Below are 19,782 nucleotides of genomic sequence, written 5' to 3'. Positions count from 1 at the left end.
TCAGATATTATATATTGTCTACAGTAACATCTCTTTAAAAATATTAGTATGAATAACTAACATTGAAGCTCAAATACAAGACTATAAATATTCTGTTTTAAAATATCTAGAAGTTGCACTTAGGAAATACTTCATGAGAAAGGCAGTTGGATTGTAATTTGATGTTGGGTTACCTACTGTTCATATATCTGAACAACCAAAATCCCAGACTCCAATTCATTTCAGAAACAGAAAACAGCAATGGTGTCTGCCCTTTCTAGATGGTTGAAAAGATCCTGATATGTCAACTTGAATAAATCCTTGGCTTTCTATGTTTACAGATAACCCAGAGACATAGGAAGATATATTTATTAAGTCACACCACTATCTTTTCCAACAGCATGGCATAAAAAAACTTGGGTAATAGGGCAAAAGTGATATGCTCAGATAATGTGCTTGTTACTGAACTTACCCCTTCTTCTCCTCTAAAATGGATTACAGTAAAGCCATTATCGTCTTATATATCCAAAGCATATCTGAAAGAATGGTTAAAAAAAAAAAAAAATTGGCATCCAGTATTCTAAAAGCTACGGTCCACAAGATCAGCCTAGTATCTACCAGGCTCTACAGCTACAATATCTCCTAATATGGACAAATTGACAGGGCAGCCAGCATCAAAATCTCAGAGCATAAAGACTACATCTGATGCACCCACTATGCTGTTCAGGACTTGCAGATCATGCTCTGGATACACACCACAAGATATGCTGGAAAAAGATTACCTTACTTCACTATCCTGAAATTTACCTGTTTTAAAAAGTTATCCAAATTTCAAGAAATTTGAATGCATAAAACTCCCTCAAAACTGGAAATGCTTTAATCCTCTGCTCAAATGTAATCAAACAAAAGTTTGCATATGAAATATCTTGACTAGGATACTTGTATAGAGGCTGTTTACTTAACATCCACTGCCTCAGTATCCTATGAGATACTACACTTCTTTTTTTTGGACATGTATATTGCTATACATTATGGGAAGGGTCACTAGCAGACCATTTTTGACTATTATTGATGTCTCATCAATACTACACCCATGGAGATCTTCCTCTTTCTACTGCTCTGCAGCCCAAATCGAGCCTTAGCCCCAGGATTTGTTGTCTCCAATCCTGTCTGTCAAGGACCATACTTCCCCAGTTTAGAGATTGCAAAATGATGTTGCCATCTTGAATAATTATATATATCCATCTTGTTCTTTCTTTTCCTCTTGGATTATTGTCACTTCCATACACTGGTTTCTGAATTTGATTATATAAGATATTGTAGGTTCTTTACAGAGTTGATATAACTCACAGTTGTATCTAATCCCCCAAAGACAATTATGATTATCATTCACTGAGCCAAATATTTTTCTAAGGATTTTCCTTTCAAATGCTGAAATCAAATTCTCTATCCTCGCCATAAATATCTAGGTTTCACACCCATAGATATCTGTACAAATTATCAATTTATATATTTGCACTTTAATCTTCCAATAGATATCTTTTGAGCTGAATACACATGAGAAAGAATATGAAGTCTGATTACTCTTCTTTATTTGATTCTGCACTTTACCATCTCATTTGGTTGGCATGTAATCATTACTCTAAAATATTTGAATTATTCCACATTTTCTATTTCCAGTTCCCAATTTTCAAATTTGTATCAGTTATCTAATTCTGCAAGGTATTAATCATTATTTTAGTTTTCTAATGATTAATTTTTAGCCCATAATTTCATATGTTGATTTTTCTAATTCTAATTTCATGGAGAGTCTGAAAGCTAAATCAATGCAGAAGTCATATTTTCATATACAAGCAGTAAAATGTAAAATCTTCAGTTTCGTCTCCTATATACACAAGTGGCTAGCACACAATAATGCTTACACCTAGGTAAAGGAGTAAATCAGGAATATAAATTCTTGTCTAGAAGAATTTATTTTGTAACCAAGTGAAAAAACTTTCCACAACCATCTCAGATCCAAAGTCTTGTAATAATATGTTGATACATATGGGAAATATGACTTCCACAATCATTTAGCACTGAATATCTCAAATGGTTTAGCACTCACTTATGAAACCTCAATAAGGGGTGAAACCAGTCTGGATAGTCATCCTATAATAATGCACAGCAACATACAACACAGAACCATCAGAAAGGTGCATGTGCTGTGCATTATGGGATAATAAGACAATGAACGTGAAGCAAGCAGCTGCTAAACAAGTAGGCTAGTTATGAAGCATACTTGATGCATACATGTTTGCAACTTGTTTGCTTATGCCTGGATAAAGGATTAAAACAAGAATATAAATTATACTAATATCATTTACTTAGAAATTAAGACAACTATCTACAACTATCTCCGATTCAGAGTAGTTTAATAATATGGTGATTATTGTAATCTAAGATCTACGATACAGGCATAATCCCTCAAGACTGGTTACAGTCGACCTTCATCATTCTACCTAAAAAAGCAAATGCAAAAACTTGTAATGACTATACCATGATCAGTCTAATGAGTCATGTTCTCAAAATGTTTCTGAAAATAATTCAAAAAAGAATATACAGAAAATGTGAAGACACCATCAGTGATACTCAATTTTGCTTTAGAAGCAGTTCGGGAATGAGAGAGGTTCTTCTCTGTTCTCAAATCTTATTCCAAAAATGTAGTGACCAAAACAAGGAAGAATTCATTTGCTTCACTGACTAAGAAAGCATTTGACAAAGTCCAACATACTAAAATGATTGAATTTGGATTAGATGGTAAAGACATCAGGATCATCAAAAACTTATATTGGAACCAAAAGGCATCTGTTCAAGTTGATAACATTACAAGGGTTGTTTGAAAAGTTTGATAAAAAAATAAGTTAAACACATTTTTTTTGGGAAAAATCACCTCGATGGAAACTATGTATTTCCATCGAGGTCTACACATTTGGTCCAGCGAGTTTCCAATTTTTTCATCCCACCTAAAAAGTAGGATTTGTCAAATTCTGCAAAATAGTCATTGACAGCCTTTGAACATCATCGTTCAAAGAAAATGTTTTCACGAGTCAAAGTTTTAAGTTTGGGAATAAAAAGAAGTCACACAGGGCCAAGTCCGGAGCATACGGTGGATGTGGAACCAATTCGAACCTCAATTCATGCAATTTTGCATTGTGATGGTCGATGTGTGGGATGGTGCATTGTCTTGATGAAAGAGCACTTTTTCGTGCGCCAATATTTGCAGTTTTTTCTTCAGTTCTTCTTTAAAATGGTCCAACAATGATGCATAATAGACCCCTGTTATTGTCTTGTCCTTTTCCAAATAGTCTATCATGATAATTCCTTGGGAATACCATAAAACAATGCCATCAGCATCTCAGCTGACAAAACGGTCTTAGCTTTTTTCAGTGCTCTTTCACCGGACATTGAACACTGTTTTGACTGCTGTTGGACTCAAGTGTGTAGTGTAGTGTTGGATCAAAGTTTCATCTACAGTCATGAATCGATGCAACAAATCCTGCGAACTGCAATAAAACATCACCAAACACTGCGTTGAAATGTCTTTTCACATGGGATTTTGATTGACAGTCAACATTCGTTGCACCCATCGTGCACACAGCTTTTTCATGTGTAATTTTTCATGCAGGATATTATACACCCATTCAGTTAATATGAATACAATCTCATGTACTTTCACTTGGTGGTCTTCCATAATGATACCATGGATTTTGTTAATCATTTCCTTCATAGTGACCTTAGTCAGGTGTCCAGAACATGCTTCATCTTCGATGGATTTAAGACCACGTTTAAACTCATCATCATCAAATTCCTGACAATTACTCTCAAGGGGGTGTACATGATATGATAGTACCACATGAAAGATTTACATCATTACTAACTTCCTATCTACAATTTTCCTCCAAATCAATCTATTACATGTCAAGGTTTCAACATTGTCAGATCTTATATTTCTATCTTCTAAGGCACTTTTTACTATATCAGTCCACCTATATCTTGGTCTACCTCTGGGTCGTTTTCCTGCCAACCTGGCAGAGAACACTTGTTTTTGCTAATCTTTCCTCTCCCATTCTGTTTATGTGACAATACCACCTGAGATTAGCTCTGCTAACACATTCCTGGATGCTGACAATGTCAAGTTATTTCCTAATATCCTCATTTTTAATATGATATTGCTATTGATGCCATCTGTTCATGCCCCTAATCTCTCTCAGGACTCTCATATCTGCAGCCTCTAGTCTTTGGTCAAGTATTTTACTTCTGACCCAGCTCTCAGATCCATAAGTTAAAACTGGTTTGAACACTCTTGTATACAGCTAATTTAGTGTTTTAACTAATTTCTCTCTTATTCCATATGAATTTATTCATTTGACTTCCTACCATATCAGCTTTGTTGATCCTGTTGTCTATTTCTATATTTAATTTACCATCTTCACTAAAAATCGTGCCAAAGTAGCTGAAATGTTTTACTTGTTCTATAGGTTCTCCATTCACAACACTTGATATTTTCAATGCTTCTGCCTATTTTTATTGTCATTGTCTTGTTATTGCTGACCTTCATACCATATCTATTACAACAGTTATTCAATTTAGTCAGGGAATCTTGCAGACTTGTAGCAGATTTATTTAGAAGTATAGAATATGGTAACCCTATATAAAAGGGAAGATAAATGGAAGAAGACAAGGAAGATGAAGAAAATCTTGGCTGGCAGACATCAGACAGTGGACTGCTATGAGCTCTGAGGATTGCTCAAAATTTGAAAAGGTGGTTGCTGACCTCAATAAGAGATGGCATTCAAAAAAGAAGAGATTATTGTGACCCTTTTAGGGGACTGTATGCCTCACAGTAGTCAGCTGAGTTGGTACAAGTTTGTCTCTTGACTATAATGAGGAAGAATTACTCCCTCTTTCTGAATGATAGTCACTGATTTGTCACCAACAGAAAATGCACAAAATAAATAAAGGTTAGTTTCTACTAAATTTAAAATAATTCAAAGTAAACAGTGAATTCAAGTGCAACAAGCAAAAACAGCTTCTATGCTTAATCCACTTAAACAACAATTAAGTAGTCTTAATCAACAATGTAGTCTGAACACTTTATGTTAAATAAAAATTTTAAACAGCTTACCTCTACTTATTACATAATTAAACTTGTAGCAACATCTAAAGTCCAACTTAACAAATTAGTGCACAACAAACTATATGTGAAGATACACAAGCATTCATAAGAGTTGAATGTTCATGACGGAAGAGTCAGTTTTCTCATGTGTCAGCACAATTTCACTATTGCAAAAATTTAGCAGGGTTTCACCATAGTGTTGAACAGGTTACTGTGTTCTTTGTCAGTTCCAAGAATTAGTTCTGGAACATTCTTCACAAAGCAATATTTTATTATTATTATTACTGCACAGGGCAACTCTCTGACTAGACCTGAACACAGTAATCCAGACCTGGTTGTATTAAGGCTTCATAAAGAGGAATGATAAAGGAGTTATCATATCTCTTTATGAAGAGGAATGATAACTCCTTTATCTCTGCTTGTTAGTGGGTTCTTCAATAACCAAGGAATCCTGTGAACTACCCTGACTACTTTAGCAATATGACCTCTAAACTTCAGCTCTCTATCTACTATCCCCCAGATCCAAGTCTTGATCAATTTCATGGAGTACAGTTCACAGCTTGTAATCTATGTATACCAAAATGCATAACTTTATTACACTTTTACACATTAAATGGACATCCATTATGTTTTTCCCATACTGTCAGCCTATTAAAATCATCCTGCAAAGCTCTTTACATCACCTTGATTACTCTACCAAACAACTGAATATCTTCTTTCAAATTATTTCCTATATCGTTAATGTACAAATTAAATAGCAGTGGTCCCGGCACAGAACCCTGCAGGACACCACTAGCTGCCTGCCTTCTCCTGGATTCTGCTCTTCCATATACTAGTTTTTGGCATTTGTCCAACAGCCAACTTTTTATCCATATCACCAGTTTTGTATCCATCTAATTTGTTGCAGTTTTCATAACAGTTTCATGTGGTATCCAGCAGTATCATAGTGTAGCCATTCCCTTTATCCAATTCAGCTGTCACTCTATTATAAAAAGTTCATAGATTACTAAAGCATGACTGCCCCTTCACAAAGTCATGCTGCCCCTCATAGAATATGATATTCTTATCCACCCATTCCTGAATTCTCTTTTTCAGCAACTTTTCCTGTACTTTTACCATCACTCCTGAGATACTAAATGTCTATAATTTGCTACCACAGACTTAGATCCTCCTTTATGCAAAAGGAATTATTTTTCCCTCCTTCCACTCTCTTGGGACTTTGTCAGAGCTGAGACTTAAATTAAACAACCTAGTCAAAGGTTCCCTTACACATTCTCATATAATGCTATAATGATATCCCATCCAATTCCACAGCTATTCTGCAACCTCCAATTCTTCAACTTCTGTTCTCACATCAGTCCCTGCCACCTCTGTCATAACAATATCTTCACTTGGATACTATACCCTTGCAAAATTATCACTCACTCAACAATTTTGTCTGCCTCCATTACCTCTCTACCATCTGCAATTATTAAAGTTATCCTTCCATAGTCATTCTTCCTGCTTCTTGCCATATAATGAAAAAACTCTTTGGGATTTCTTTTTGCCTGTTCAGCTAATCTCTTCTCATAATTCGATTTTGCCTCTCTTACCATGCTGGTCACCTTTCATGCCTGATCCTTGTACTGTTCCTGAGTTAGCTGGTCACCTTTCCCCTTATGCTACACAACATTTTCTTTGTTTGCAGCTCATACTCAATGATACTACTCATCCATCTAACTCCTATTCGATTTATTCTCCTGATCTTGGGTATATAGTGTGATATTTCTTCCTCCAGATATCCTTAACTATCCACCATGCACTGTGAACATCCTTCCTTGCAGATCTTTATGCCATGGTACTGCTTCAACCTGTCTTCGAAATCTATCATAATCACTTGCCTTATAATTACTTCCACATATACTACCCCTTCATAATTGGAATTTCCATGTGTTGCTATCTCCCATGTCAAGACCTTATGATCACTTACCCCAAATGGAGGCAATGTAGCCACTTTATTTATGGACAGATCTTCTGATTCTATAACTAGATCCAACACTCTCATACCAAGTCTCCTTCCATCACCTTCTGCTTCATTAAAGTTATCTTCCATAATCATTCTTCCTGCTACTTGCCACATAATGAAAAAACTCTTTGGGATTTCCTTTTGCCTGTTCAGCTAATCTCTTCTCATAATTTGATTTTGCTGCCTTACCATGCTGGTTGCCTTTCCAAGTAATTATATCTCAGTAGTTCCATTTCCTTCCTACCATGTGATCTTTCCTCCTTTCAATTTTTATCTCCAAAGTTGAAGCCCCTCCCCCCCCCATAATAATTACTCAACTTGCACTCATTCATTGTACTTATCTGCTGCATGTCTTCCACATCATCCTTGGCACTCCTGGCCTATAGTAGAAGCAACCACTTTTATATTTTGTCCCATTGGCCTGAATCTAACACCAGATTGACTCAAAAGAACTGTCATCTGCCCAGCTGACTCCTCCTCTTATTGGCTGCAATTCATCTGCTATAATCAGCAGTACCCCACCCTCTGTCCTGTCTACTCTATTCTTCCTGAAAATAATAAATCCATCACATTCAATCCCTGTAACTACATCAACTGCTGTGAGCCAAGTCTCATTAATGCCTAATGAGACTAAGGTCAATGCAACCTTACTTGGTAAGGTTGCATTGGGCAATATTCCTGTTGAGAGGCTTATACGCTGGTTAAACATGATAACTAATATTTAAGGAATTGATAGCGTATACTAGAAATATAAATTAAATAAACTTTAATATATACTTTCCGATATTTCGGCAAACGTCACATTGCCATCTTCTTGGGAACTTAATACAAAGACACGTGCACACAAGTACTACATAACAGCAAATGAGAACTGAAGCTAGGAGGCTAACGTTTTCCTAAAGACCTGATGGTGCCCCCTGGCGGGCTATATTGGTGGTTCTTGGCCTTTGGGCTGAAGTTCTTCTGATAAATGTTTCCCAAATTTGGGGCAGTCTCATGCATCCAAATTTGTTGAGGTTTGGCATGTTCCTAAGGGCTGAGGCTGATTCCATGAATAGTCTTTCATACTTGAACTTGCTGCGGTGTACGACTGTGGCTTTCTTCCATCTTATTCTGTGGCGAGTATCCAGAGCGTGGTCTGCAAGCCCAGAGTGGCTGTACTGGTGAAATCGGATGTAATCCTTGTGTTCTGAGATTCTGATATTTGCTGTCCTGCCTGTTTGGCCAAAGTAAGACAATTTACAGCTGCAAGGGACCTGGTATATACCAGGTAGGTCTTTAGTGGAGCAGATAAGGGATACCATGATAAGGCTAACCCCCCCCCCCCAAAAAAAAATCCAGAAAATACTTAACCCAGTTATCCACAACCCCTCCCTCCCCTTCACAAAAACGATTACTCTAAATCCATCACCATTCCCTACATCCGAGGCACCTCGGAAAAAATCAACAAAATCTTAAGAAAACATGACTTAACCACTTGTTACAGACCACATAGAAAATTGGCATCCCTTATCCGCTCCACTAAAGACCAACCACTTCCCCTAGACCTACCTGGTGTATACCAGGTCCCTTGCAGCTGTAAATTGTCTTACTTTGGCCAAACAGGCAGGACAGCAAATATCAGAATCTCAGAACACAAGGATTACATCCAATTTCACCAGTACAGCCACTCTGGGCTTGCAGACCATGCTCTGGATACTCGCCACAGAATAAGATGGAAGAAAGCCACAGTCATACACCGCAGCAAGTTCAAGTATGAAAGACTATTCATGGAATCAGCCTCAGCCCTTAGGAACATGCCAAACCTCAACAAATTTGGATGCATGAGACTGCCCCAAATTTGGGAAACATTTATCAGAAGAACTTCAGCCCAAAGGCCAAGAACCACCAATATAGGTGGTTCTTGGAAAACTTTAGGAAAACGTTAGCTTCCTAGCTTCAGTTCTCATTTGCTGTTATGTAGTACTTGTGTGCACGTGTCTTTGTATTAAGTTCCCAAAGAAGATGGCAACGTGACGTTTGCCGAAATATCGGAAAGTATATATTAAAGTTTATTTAATTTATATTTCTAGTATACGCTGTCAATTCCTTAAATATTAGTTATCATGCATTAACCAATGCCAAAAACTCCTCTTGTTACTTACTGATATTTCTGGATTTAGCATATAGAAACTACAGACTCCTTTTTAGTCCCCCCCCCAAAAAAAAACCAACCAACCACCTTTACTTCCTGAATCGACTGCTCTTCAATATTTTTGCATGAGAGACTAGATTCTGCACTTGATCATTCTCATACTTGTTTGCTTCATGGGAGCCTTCATATCTACTCATCTGCATCCACCTTAATTTCTTTAGTTTTCCTGAATTTGCTCTTTCACACTCTCAGTGAACATCTCTCTCTAGACACCTAACTCCAAATCCATTTAAGTGCAGTACATCAGCACTGTACCAATCTTTATGTCCATCAAACTCATGCCATAGGTTCACAAACTCTACATCATTCCTTCTGCACAACCTATGTACTAATTCATTAGCTATCAGCACTTCCTTCTCATTTCGCCTCTATCATTAGCATAGCAGCAGACTTACGAACTTCACCCTCTTGCTCTTCTTTTCTGCTTCTTCCAATAACACTTTCACATCTTCCCTCATGCAATACTTCTCACCTCTCAGGTCAGTGGTTAAAGCCAAAATAATTATTTCTTTTACCTTCCCTTTCTGCATTATTATTAATTTTTGCACCAGAGAAACAAGATTTGGTAGCACTTTCATGAAGTACCCTCCTTATCATAGAATTGCTGTAAAAATAATCAGCTTACACTCCTCTTATTTAATCTTACAATTTTCCTTTTGGCTTCTGACCTCTTGCTCTTCTACATTCTTAGTTCCACTAATCTCTTGCTGTTTCTGCAGCCTTTCAATCTTGCACTTGGTCCTGTGAAGGACCACATCTAAGCAAGCTATTTCTTCATTCAGGTTTTCTATGTTTCCCTGAACTTCCATCACTGCAACTTTCACACAGGCTATCTTACTGCTACTTTCAGTAACTTCATTTATATTCTGTTTCCTATTTCTTTCACCATCATTTAAACCCAGTACTTCATTCACTACAATACTTTTGGTTTCACGTACTGACTTCCACTACTTCATTCTCATACTTCTGACAACACTCCCATTTCTGGCTTCTAAAATATTTACGACATACTCACTTTCTCTCTCCACTTCCACTCTCATACCACAATCCATTTCCTCTTGGCAATGAATACATAGCACACACACACTTCATTTCACAAAAATCCCCCTGCACAAAGATGTCTCATTCACATTGGCACCATGAATAACACAGTTTATCTATTGCACAGGGTATAAATATATCAAAAATAAATACACACTCAACCACAGTGATATGCACAAATACTGCAATCGGTAATTATCAAAATATCATTAAATCAATATTAAAACAATGACTTAGCTGCGAGCTCATAATCACATGGTCTGTCCAGTACAGACATGTTACCTATCGTTTTATTATCATTATTATTATTAAGAGAGACCTCCAGGGAGTCAGGGACTCATTGAGGGAGGACACATACTACAAGCACCAGCTATCATACTTATTCTTGAATTCATTCACGCTGCTTATACAACATCCAATGGCAATCCATTACAATCACACCGCTCTATTACAGAAAAATCTAGCCCTCACCTGCTTCTTAGCAGCATTCATTCTCAGCTTTCAAAGATTCCCCCACGTGAATATTCGTTTCAGCATTACAATTATCTTTGGAGTTGTATTTACAATCTTTGCTACATCGCCCCCTGAACCTCAACTTCCTATCTACTAACAATTCAAGATCCCTAGCCTCATCAGTTTCTTCAAGCATAATCCCACCAACATAATATGACATTGGATATCTAATCATGTCAAAGTGAATGACTTTACATTCATTGACATTGAACTGACATCCATTTTCTCATGCCCACAATTCTTCCAGCCTATTCAAATCATTCTGCAAGTACTGTATATCAGCAGCATTCCTGAATACCCTACCTATCTTTGCATCATTAGCAAATAGCTGTATGTCAGTAGTCAAATCCTTCCCAATATCATTAATGTACAGATTGAATAACAGTGGACCAAGCACTGATCCTTGTGGTACACCACTGATTACTTTAAATCTTGCCTACTATGCTGTATTCTGTCAAAAGCCTTAGCAATATCCAAAAGTATCATGGTGTATCCATTCCTCTTGTCTAGTTTAATAGTAACATTGTTATAGAATGTGAGCAAGTTGATAAAACATAACCTTCCCCTAGTAAACCCATGCTGTTTGTTGCAAAGTAGAGAGTCACTGTCAACCCTTTTCTGAATGCAAGCCCTAACCAATTTTTGCAAAATCTTCACCACCACTCCTGAGATACTAATTGGCCGACAGTGGGATATAACAGTCTTTGCACCATCCTTGTACAATGGAATTACCATACATTCTTTCCATTCCTGCGGAATATTCCCTGTTCTGAGACTCATATTAAACCGCCTAGTCAAAGGAATAGCCAGTTCAGCTGAACACTCTTTTAGCACATATGCTGATATCCTATGTCCCTATTGCTGAATTTCCAGCCTTTTTCCTTCTAGCTTTCTGTATAAGAATTTTTCAGAGCATACCCTACTTGGTATTAAAATCTAATATTCCAAATAATGAATTTTATTAAAAGTTTCTTTCTGTTGAGGTGTTAGAGAAAATTTTCTGTTGAGTATAGTTCATTTTGAGCAATTGCCACTGACAAAATCCTTCCTAAAAGGAATCGTCCCTATTGACTGAAATTCCAGCAGAGCTTCCTTTCTTACACTCCCTTTCTTGTCCCACTCTTACCTTCTTGTCCTGTGCATTGTTATTCTTGTGTCTTCTCCCCTCTCCTTCTACAGAGGCTCTTATATACACTAATATTATCATGACATAGTACATCTTGCAATGAATCATGATTTACTATTCAATAAAATTTACAAGTTCATGAGAATTCATTTGTGTGTGTGTAGGGGGGGGGGGGGGTCCCTATGACTTTTCCATACAAAAGCAGCAAGATTTAGTCCCAATACAAAACTTAGTTGCTTTATGTGGAAATACAACTTCTGCACTTTTCAATATCCTCACAAGTATAGCTCCCACTGATGAGACCTCAATAAACAACAAAGTCAGTTTAAGTACTGACCTTTCTCATAATGCATACCAATATAATAACTGTGCATTATAGGATACTAAGGCAATGGATGTGAAGCCAACAGCTTCTATATACAAGTAGCCTAATTGTGAAGATACTTCACGTCCAATCTGTTGTTTTCTTATTCTAGTAAATAATAAAAAAGAATATAAATGCTTGCCTAGTAGAATTTACTTCATATGGAAGCACTTATTTTCAAAAAGTTGAGTATAGGGTTAGAAGAGCATGAATTCTTGTCTGCTATAATTTATTTTGTTTCTCCGTTTGTCTCACTTATCCACGCAGTGCCTGTATGTATCTATCTGAACTATTTTGTTCCTCAATAATGCCAATATTTCATTTTAGCAAAATATTGGATGTATTAATTAAAACTGTGCATTATAGGATACTAAGGCAATGGATGTGAAGCCAACAGCTTCTATATACAAGTAGCCTAATTGTGAAGATACTTCACGTCCAATCTGTTGTTTTCTTATTCTAGTAAATAATAAAAAAGAACATAAATGCTTGCCTAGTAGAATTTACTTCATATGGAAGCACTTATTTTCAAAAAGTTGAGTATAGGGTTAGAAGAGCATGAATTCTTGTCTGCTATAATTTATTTTGTTTCTCCGTTTGTCTCACTTATCCACGCAGTGCCTGTATGTATCTATCTGAACTATTTTGTTCCTCAATAATGCCAATATTTCATTTTAGCAAAAATATTGGATGTATTAATTAAATTATTTTAATTAGTATATCATTTACATTGTCCTCTCCTTCTTGAAAATACCAGTAATAATATTAACAGATTTCTCTCTTATCTCCTACACAACACAAATGTGCCACAGATTCTACAACTTCTCATGTTTGTGATATTAATTAAAAATAACAACAATAAATGCAGTTCTAATTACATATCTAAAAAAGTCACTCTCTTTAGCAAGAAGGAAAAATTGGTGCCTACCTTCTTCTACAGAGCAAATTACCTGTGATCAAATTTGAACTACTTGCAATTTTACCTTGAACATGGAAAATTTATCTTAGGCAATCCAAACATATACATATATACATTTCATAGGCCTTCTTTATACCAAGTACACATGCAGCATAGCAAATTTTCAGAATAGATTTAAATCTACATACAGGTTTTTAGGATATTTATTTCTTTCAATATGGACCAATTTTCACTGTTTAAACAAAATAATCCTATAAGTTTCAATTTAATTCACTTTTTATTTTAAAAAAAAAAAAAAAAGGAGTATACTAGAGTGGATTATTTGTCATCAATTATTATTGGAATTTCTTTCAACTACGCTATTTAATTTTCTTCAATAGAAGAACATGCATTTATTACATCACCTGAACTCTTATATCATTTATGATATACAGAAAAAAAAAAAATTTTTAATTCATTTTTTTTTTTAAAAAAAAAAGGTCATAAGAGATATACGAGCCGTGTAGCTCGGTGGATGTGCCGTTTGCATGCCACAGCACTTGACTGCACGAAGGAAGACTTCATTTCAAATCTAGTCAGCAACTAGAGGAAATTTTTCTTTGCCTTTTTTTTGACCGGTTCCCGAGTTAGTCCATCTCTGGTACGGACAAGCGGGTTTTTTCTCCTGGAAACTCAGGTTTTTCATCCCGTAAACTCAATAAAATTGACCGTAGAACCCACACTATTTCAGACATTAAATATATCGTGTTAAGGTTAGGGACTATGAGATGGCAGCACTTGTTGAGCCACCTCTTCACTTGGGCTAGCTATCTCTGATTGGGTACCAATGGAATTGAATTGCCCACTCAGTCTCCAAAAGTTAGATAGGGTCAAAACGGCCTCGCCTACTCCTTAGATGGAAATAAAAAGGCATTGGCTATTTTTTTTTTTTTGATAAGAGATATACTACAAATACTACTGCTACTACAAAATGCAGCTGCAGCTCTCCACTGTATGTTTAAACAAGTTTAGAATAATGTTGTAGGCCCTTAGAGTACTAATACTGATATACTACCAGTTGCAACCTTTCTTTTGAGATTCATGTAAAATAAAATAAAATGAAATAATAATAAAGAAAACAATAATTTAGGCACAATTTACAATGTAAATGGCAAACATATGTTGCATGGTCTGAATTTTCAATTGCTTTTCTTCCCCTGAGGAAAAGAAATTGAAGTATTACTTCCTAATAATACTTCAAGAAACTTCCTAATTTTCTTACCTTAAGAGCTTGAGAAGAATTCAAATGAATCAAGCGAACATGTGAATGTATAGTATGCCAGACATCACCTTCAGTATCTCGGTTAACAATGTCCTATTAATACAAAAATTAAATGAATAAAATATTGCAACATATATAACAAATAAATTTTAGACTACTGTTTCTATTGGTTTACTTCATTTCCATGGAAGCATAACTCATCGCATATTCATCATACCATTCTTTTAATTCATTCAATGTCAATGCTCATATCATCTGTAGCATAGCCACTTACATGCTTATGATTGTTTTGTGATTTTCTTTAAATTTTTTTAGGAAATTACTGCAGTAACATACACTGCCTGATTACAAAAGCTGAAATGCTAACTCATTATCATGTGATATCTCCTCCTGCATTACTAATAATCTGAATTTGACATGTCATGGGTTCTTCTCTGAATTATACAGTAAATATTGTTATAGGTGACATTTTAAAAAACTAAAAAGTAATACATTCTTTAATTCTCACTATACATTACACATAATTATACAGAAATATCATTTCCTTTAATGTGAGTTTACAATGTATGTCACAACACAACTTATCTGACTCAGTTTGTGTTTTCTTTCATTTATTGTTCATAATGAAGGGTAAATGAATATAAGTTATCCATAAACAATAATTTAATAGGAAAGATAAATAATAAAAATTCATGAAAACAAGAAAGTAGGTAGCACTTTCTGTGGACTCACTTTTCATGATGTACTCAGTTGAATGATTCAATCTTTGACTTGTCTTTGCAAGATAACTATTTTTTTAAATAACATTATTTAAAAAAGTATAGCAGTATAGTTGACTTTCACTATATCAAATTGAGACCACAGGAGTAGTTTGCCAAACAATTCAATCATATCACTGCTGACATCAGTAGAGCATACCAAATAAACTTATTTAATGCAAACTGTGTAAGCTTCATTTCTTGCAAAATTTCAAGCTTAACAATATCAGTGCAATGACAGGCACAAAGAAGTCAAACATAGTGGAACTAAATATTTGAAGTATAATAGTAAATCTCATAAGTATAATTTTCATGACATTACAGATAGTGAGCTAGGTCTGACACATTATAGTATAACAAGAAATATGTAGATAAAAATAAATAGACTTTTTTTAAAAAAAAAATTAACAGAATTTTTCCCTAAAGGAAAAAATCTGCAACTGGGAAAGTTTAAGACAATGATTACTATTTAAATTTTGATTTATGCAATGGAACTTCACAGCTCTTTGGATAAAGTCTTTCCATCAAGAACTGGCTGTTGTGGAGAATTTTGCTTTTGTTCTACCAAATGTAATTATTACAGGAAAGACTACATGCTCACAGGATTCAATTTTCAGACTCTTGTATCTAATGTAATTTTCTGAGTAAATAAACATTGGCCTTTCTGTTTGAACAAGGTGAAAGATGCCACATTAGCAAGGTACAGTATATGATAAATCCCTATACAAAAATAATGGATCCAACTTGTTTTTAAAAGAATGAAGCTAACTTGCAAACAGAGAAAAAAATGAGTTATAAGTATCTGGAGTACAACATTTAGCTTCTGCTCTGAGGCACATCACATATAAGAAATATAGATCATAAGAGTTTCTTATTAATTGTAAACACCAACATTTTCTTTTAAGTAGAAGTAAATTTTCCTTTACTTCTACTTAATGACATGAATATTGTTCTAACCACAAATTGTTTATGAAAATTTTTTTCCTCAGAGGAAGTCATCAGAACTGAGCTACAATGAGTTAGATCAAGGTCGACACTCTCCAAGGAGAACAAAAGTAGGCAGAAGTATAGCTACCACCTGAGTGTCATATCTGGTTTGAACTAGTGTGATTAAGCAAACTACACAATTTTGATTGTCATAGAAAATTTCAGTTCCACAATGTCTCTTAGGAGAGCCTCCATTGTTCAGTCAGTATAGACAATGCACTTTGGTTGGAAAAACCTGGGTTCAACTTCCATCTAGGAGGCAAAGAACCTTTATCACTGCTTTTCAAATGAAGGCGAGTTAAGTGATCTCATATGGAGGTGAAAGAGTTTTTCCTCCTGAAAACTCAAGTTTTTCATCCTGCAAACAAACAAACTGGCTCTATAAACACACACATATTTACACAAAAATATAAACATAAATATTTACTCTATGAGAGGTGCATAAGAGGAATGGCAAGCCACTTGCATTAAAATTGTTTTAAACTTCTAAGTTCATCCCACCTTCAAATGATGAGGATGTCTCTTAAAGGCAGAATGATGATATGAAGCAACTGAGGCTATGGAAGCCAGTACATTATGTCTGTTAACTTCAATTATAAGCAGAACACCTCATGGAAAACTTTATGTAAATTCACACACACACATGCTACATGTTTGTGTGAAATGTAATTAGTATGTCAACAGATATTTTTGTACCCTGAAAAACATGCTCACATTAAAATTTGGAAAGATGAAAAACCATCGCTCAGCTACTTTTTGCTCAAATTTAGACAAAACCAAAATTTTCAATCAATTCCTTGCTTAGTGCTACATGTTTTTATGAGAGCAATGTTGTAACCATTACAATGAAATATAATTTAATGAATCAAAGATACCAAGAAATTATATACTCGGTTTAATCCTTTATTCAAGTGTAAGCAAACAAAGTTTGTGCCTGAAGTAACAGGACTGGGCAACTTGTATATAGAAGCTAATGACTTCACATCATTTGCCTTGGAAGGCAAGTGATGTCCTGAAGTTACATCAGGCACAACCTTTGTTTGCTTACACTTGAATAAAAGATTAAACCAAGTATATAATTTCTTGGTATCTTTAATTTATAGTATAACCAAGTGGAAAAACTTTCAACAATAATTTAATGAAATGTAACTTACAAAAAAATAAAAAGAGGTATAATCACTATTTTCTAGCTCTGAAGAAGATATCCTTGGGGATCTATTTCTTATACACAAGGTACTTCAGGAAAGGTGGCTAAGACTTCTGCACTCTGAAAACTTACATTTTTCCTTATTCACAAGTTTGTATCTTGTAATTCCCTAAAGGTGAGGCATATTCATTACAAGAGTTTACCAGTCATCTTGCTCGTGTCATGTGACCTTTCTACTCAGTGGATGGTCAGTTTACATTAGATACCAAAAATCTGACAAGTCAAGTCTTGATTAGTATGCAGCCACTGTTGGTCCAAGAGTTCATTGGCACAAAACCAAAATCCTCCACAAAAACAATTCTTAATTAAAAAACTTCACAAAGAGGGATGTAAAAGAATTCTGCTTAACAAACCAAATTTAAATAGGAGTGATGCCATAGGCTTTCTCAGTTGTGGTAGATGATCTGTTAAACCCACAACATCTGGCATGACAGCATGCTAGAACTAACTCACTAATTATAACATCACACAAATAATACCATGAATTTTATTACTTCATTTAACTTCAAATATTCAATTCCATTCTTCTGTTTTGATTTCTTTATACAAAGCAGTCAAAACAAAAGTCCCAAATACTAGACTGACATTTTTCTCATGAAACATAGTTATGTAAGTAACATATATTATTATGTTACTATATAATAATTATGTTTTCATCTTACTATTTCATTAGGTTCTGAAATATATCATGTTGCCAAATTTCATATGAAATGAATGGTTATGACCATGATAATGACTGTAAAATGACACATTTGGATTTCCCATGTATATAGCATGGAACAATATGGATTGGTCTCAACCTAGACAGTATTACCAAAAATGGTGATAGTAAAACAGTAAAGCAAACAATAAGTGCCACAATCTCTTTCTTATAATAGTAATATCTTGGACAATTTTCATAGTTCTTGCAATGGCCTCTGCCTATCAGTATTAAAATCTTTTAAGGAAACAGTTATATCATATGCAGAACCAAGCTGGAAGATGAATGTTGATTTATACATAAATAGGTTGTGTTTAAGTCCTCAAAGCTAACATGACCATTTCATGCAAACATCTCTCCCTTTCAACATTTAAAAAAAAAATTCTAGAAAAAATGTTTGGGCTTAGTATAAACTTACTATATAAACACTGCATCAACTTGCAACTGCTGATGCAGTGTTTATATAGTACTTTAAAGTGCTGTAGCTGGTTTATGTACTGGCAGTAAAATTAGATTCACTATCCTTTGGATATAAATTAGATAACGATTCTGACCCTAATGTGAGTCTCATTATGGTTCAAGCATTCCCTGAGCTTTTTTTAATAAGGATTGCAGCTTAATATCACATCTCACTATCTGGAATGATATTTACTTGTAGCCTTTCCTGGCATACATCACTTATAAAGCATTTTCAGATAACACAAAAACTCTGTATCCTTTTGTTGAAAATTTTTTCACTTGGCCACAAATTAAATTAAAGATGCCAAGAAATTATCTTCTTGTTTAATCCTTTATCCAAGTGTGAGAAAACGAAGTTTATGCATGAAGATACTTCACCACTAGACTACTTGTATACAGAAGTTAATGACTTCACATTAATTGTCTTTCTCATAATGCAAAGTACACATCCTTTAATGTGTGTAAAATGCTATGCATTATGGAAAGGGCCACTGCCCAGACCAGTTTCTACCTTTACTGAAATCTCATCAGTGGGAGCCAGACCCAGAATAGATACCAAGGTTGAAGTAATGTATAAATCATATATTTCAAATATAAAGGATGGGTCAAAAGTCAGAGTAGGATTTGACAATTAAATAACTTTTTTATTCATGAACCAATTTCAGTGATATTACATACAGTGAATGTCTAACATATGGAGATTTGATTAGGTTAGGTATGGAAGATGACATCTTTCAAATGAGCTCCATTTGCTGCCTCTTAAAGTCAGGCAGGCTCTTTTGATTGCATTGTTTCATAACAGTAGTTAATGTTTGAGGATCTAATGCTTGAATTTCTACACAGATATTCTCCTTGAGCTGCTCAAGTGTATGCAGTTTGTTCACGTACATATACTTCTTTGGATATCCCCACAGGAAATAATCGGGGCTGTAAGATTGGGCGAACATGGCAGCCAGTTAATTTGGGAATTTCTTGAAATTATCCGCTCGCCAAACAGTTGCCTCAGGAGGTTCACTGTGGCCCTGGCTGAGTTGCCCTATCCTGTTGAAACCACATTTCAGGACAATTTTCCACTGCAGGACATAAAAAATTGTCAATCATATCCCGATAT

The 19,782-nt window shown here is 35.1% G+C and overlaps 1 protein-coding gene across 1 annotated transcript in view; it reads right to left on the bottom strand.

Annotated features, from left to right (window-relative positions):
* rt (Protein O-mannosyltransferase rt) overlaps window positions 1-19,782 on the bottom strand; it is a 375,338-nt gene that overhangs the window by 109,385 nt on the left and 246,171 nt on the right. The window contains exon 14 of the mRNA XM_090396396.1: window positions 14,561-14,653. Coding sequence (XP_090252522.1) covers window positions 14,561-14,653 — 93 coding nt within the window. The remainder of the gene's footprint in view (window positions 1-14,560; window positions 14,654-19,782) is intronic.

Source organism: Typopeltis vanoorti, chromosome 8 (genome assembly GCF_054136105.1).
Source record: "Typopeltis vanoorti isolate ZY-2024b chromosome 8, IOZ_Tvanoo_1.0, whole genome shotgun sequence".
Lineage (NCBI taxonomy): Eukaryota > Metazoa > Arthropoda > Arachnida > Uropygi > Thelyphonidae > Typopeltis > Typopeltis vanoorti.
This window is presented reverse-complemented; position numbering and strand designations above follow the sequence as displayed.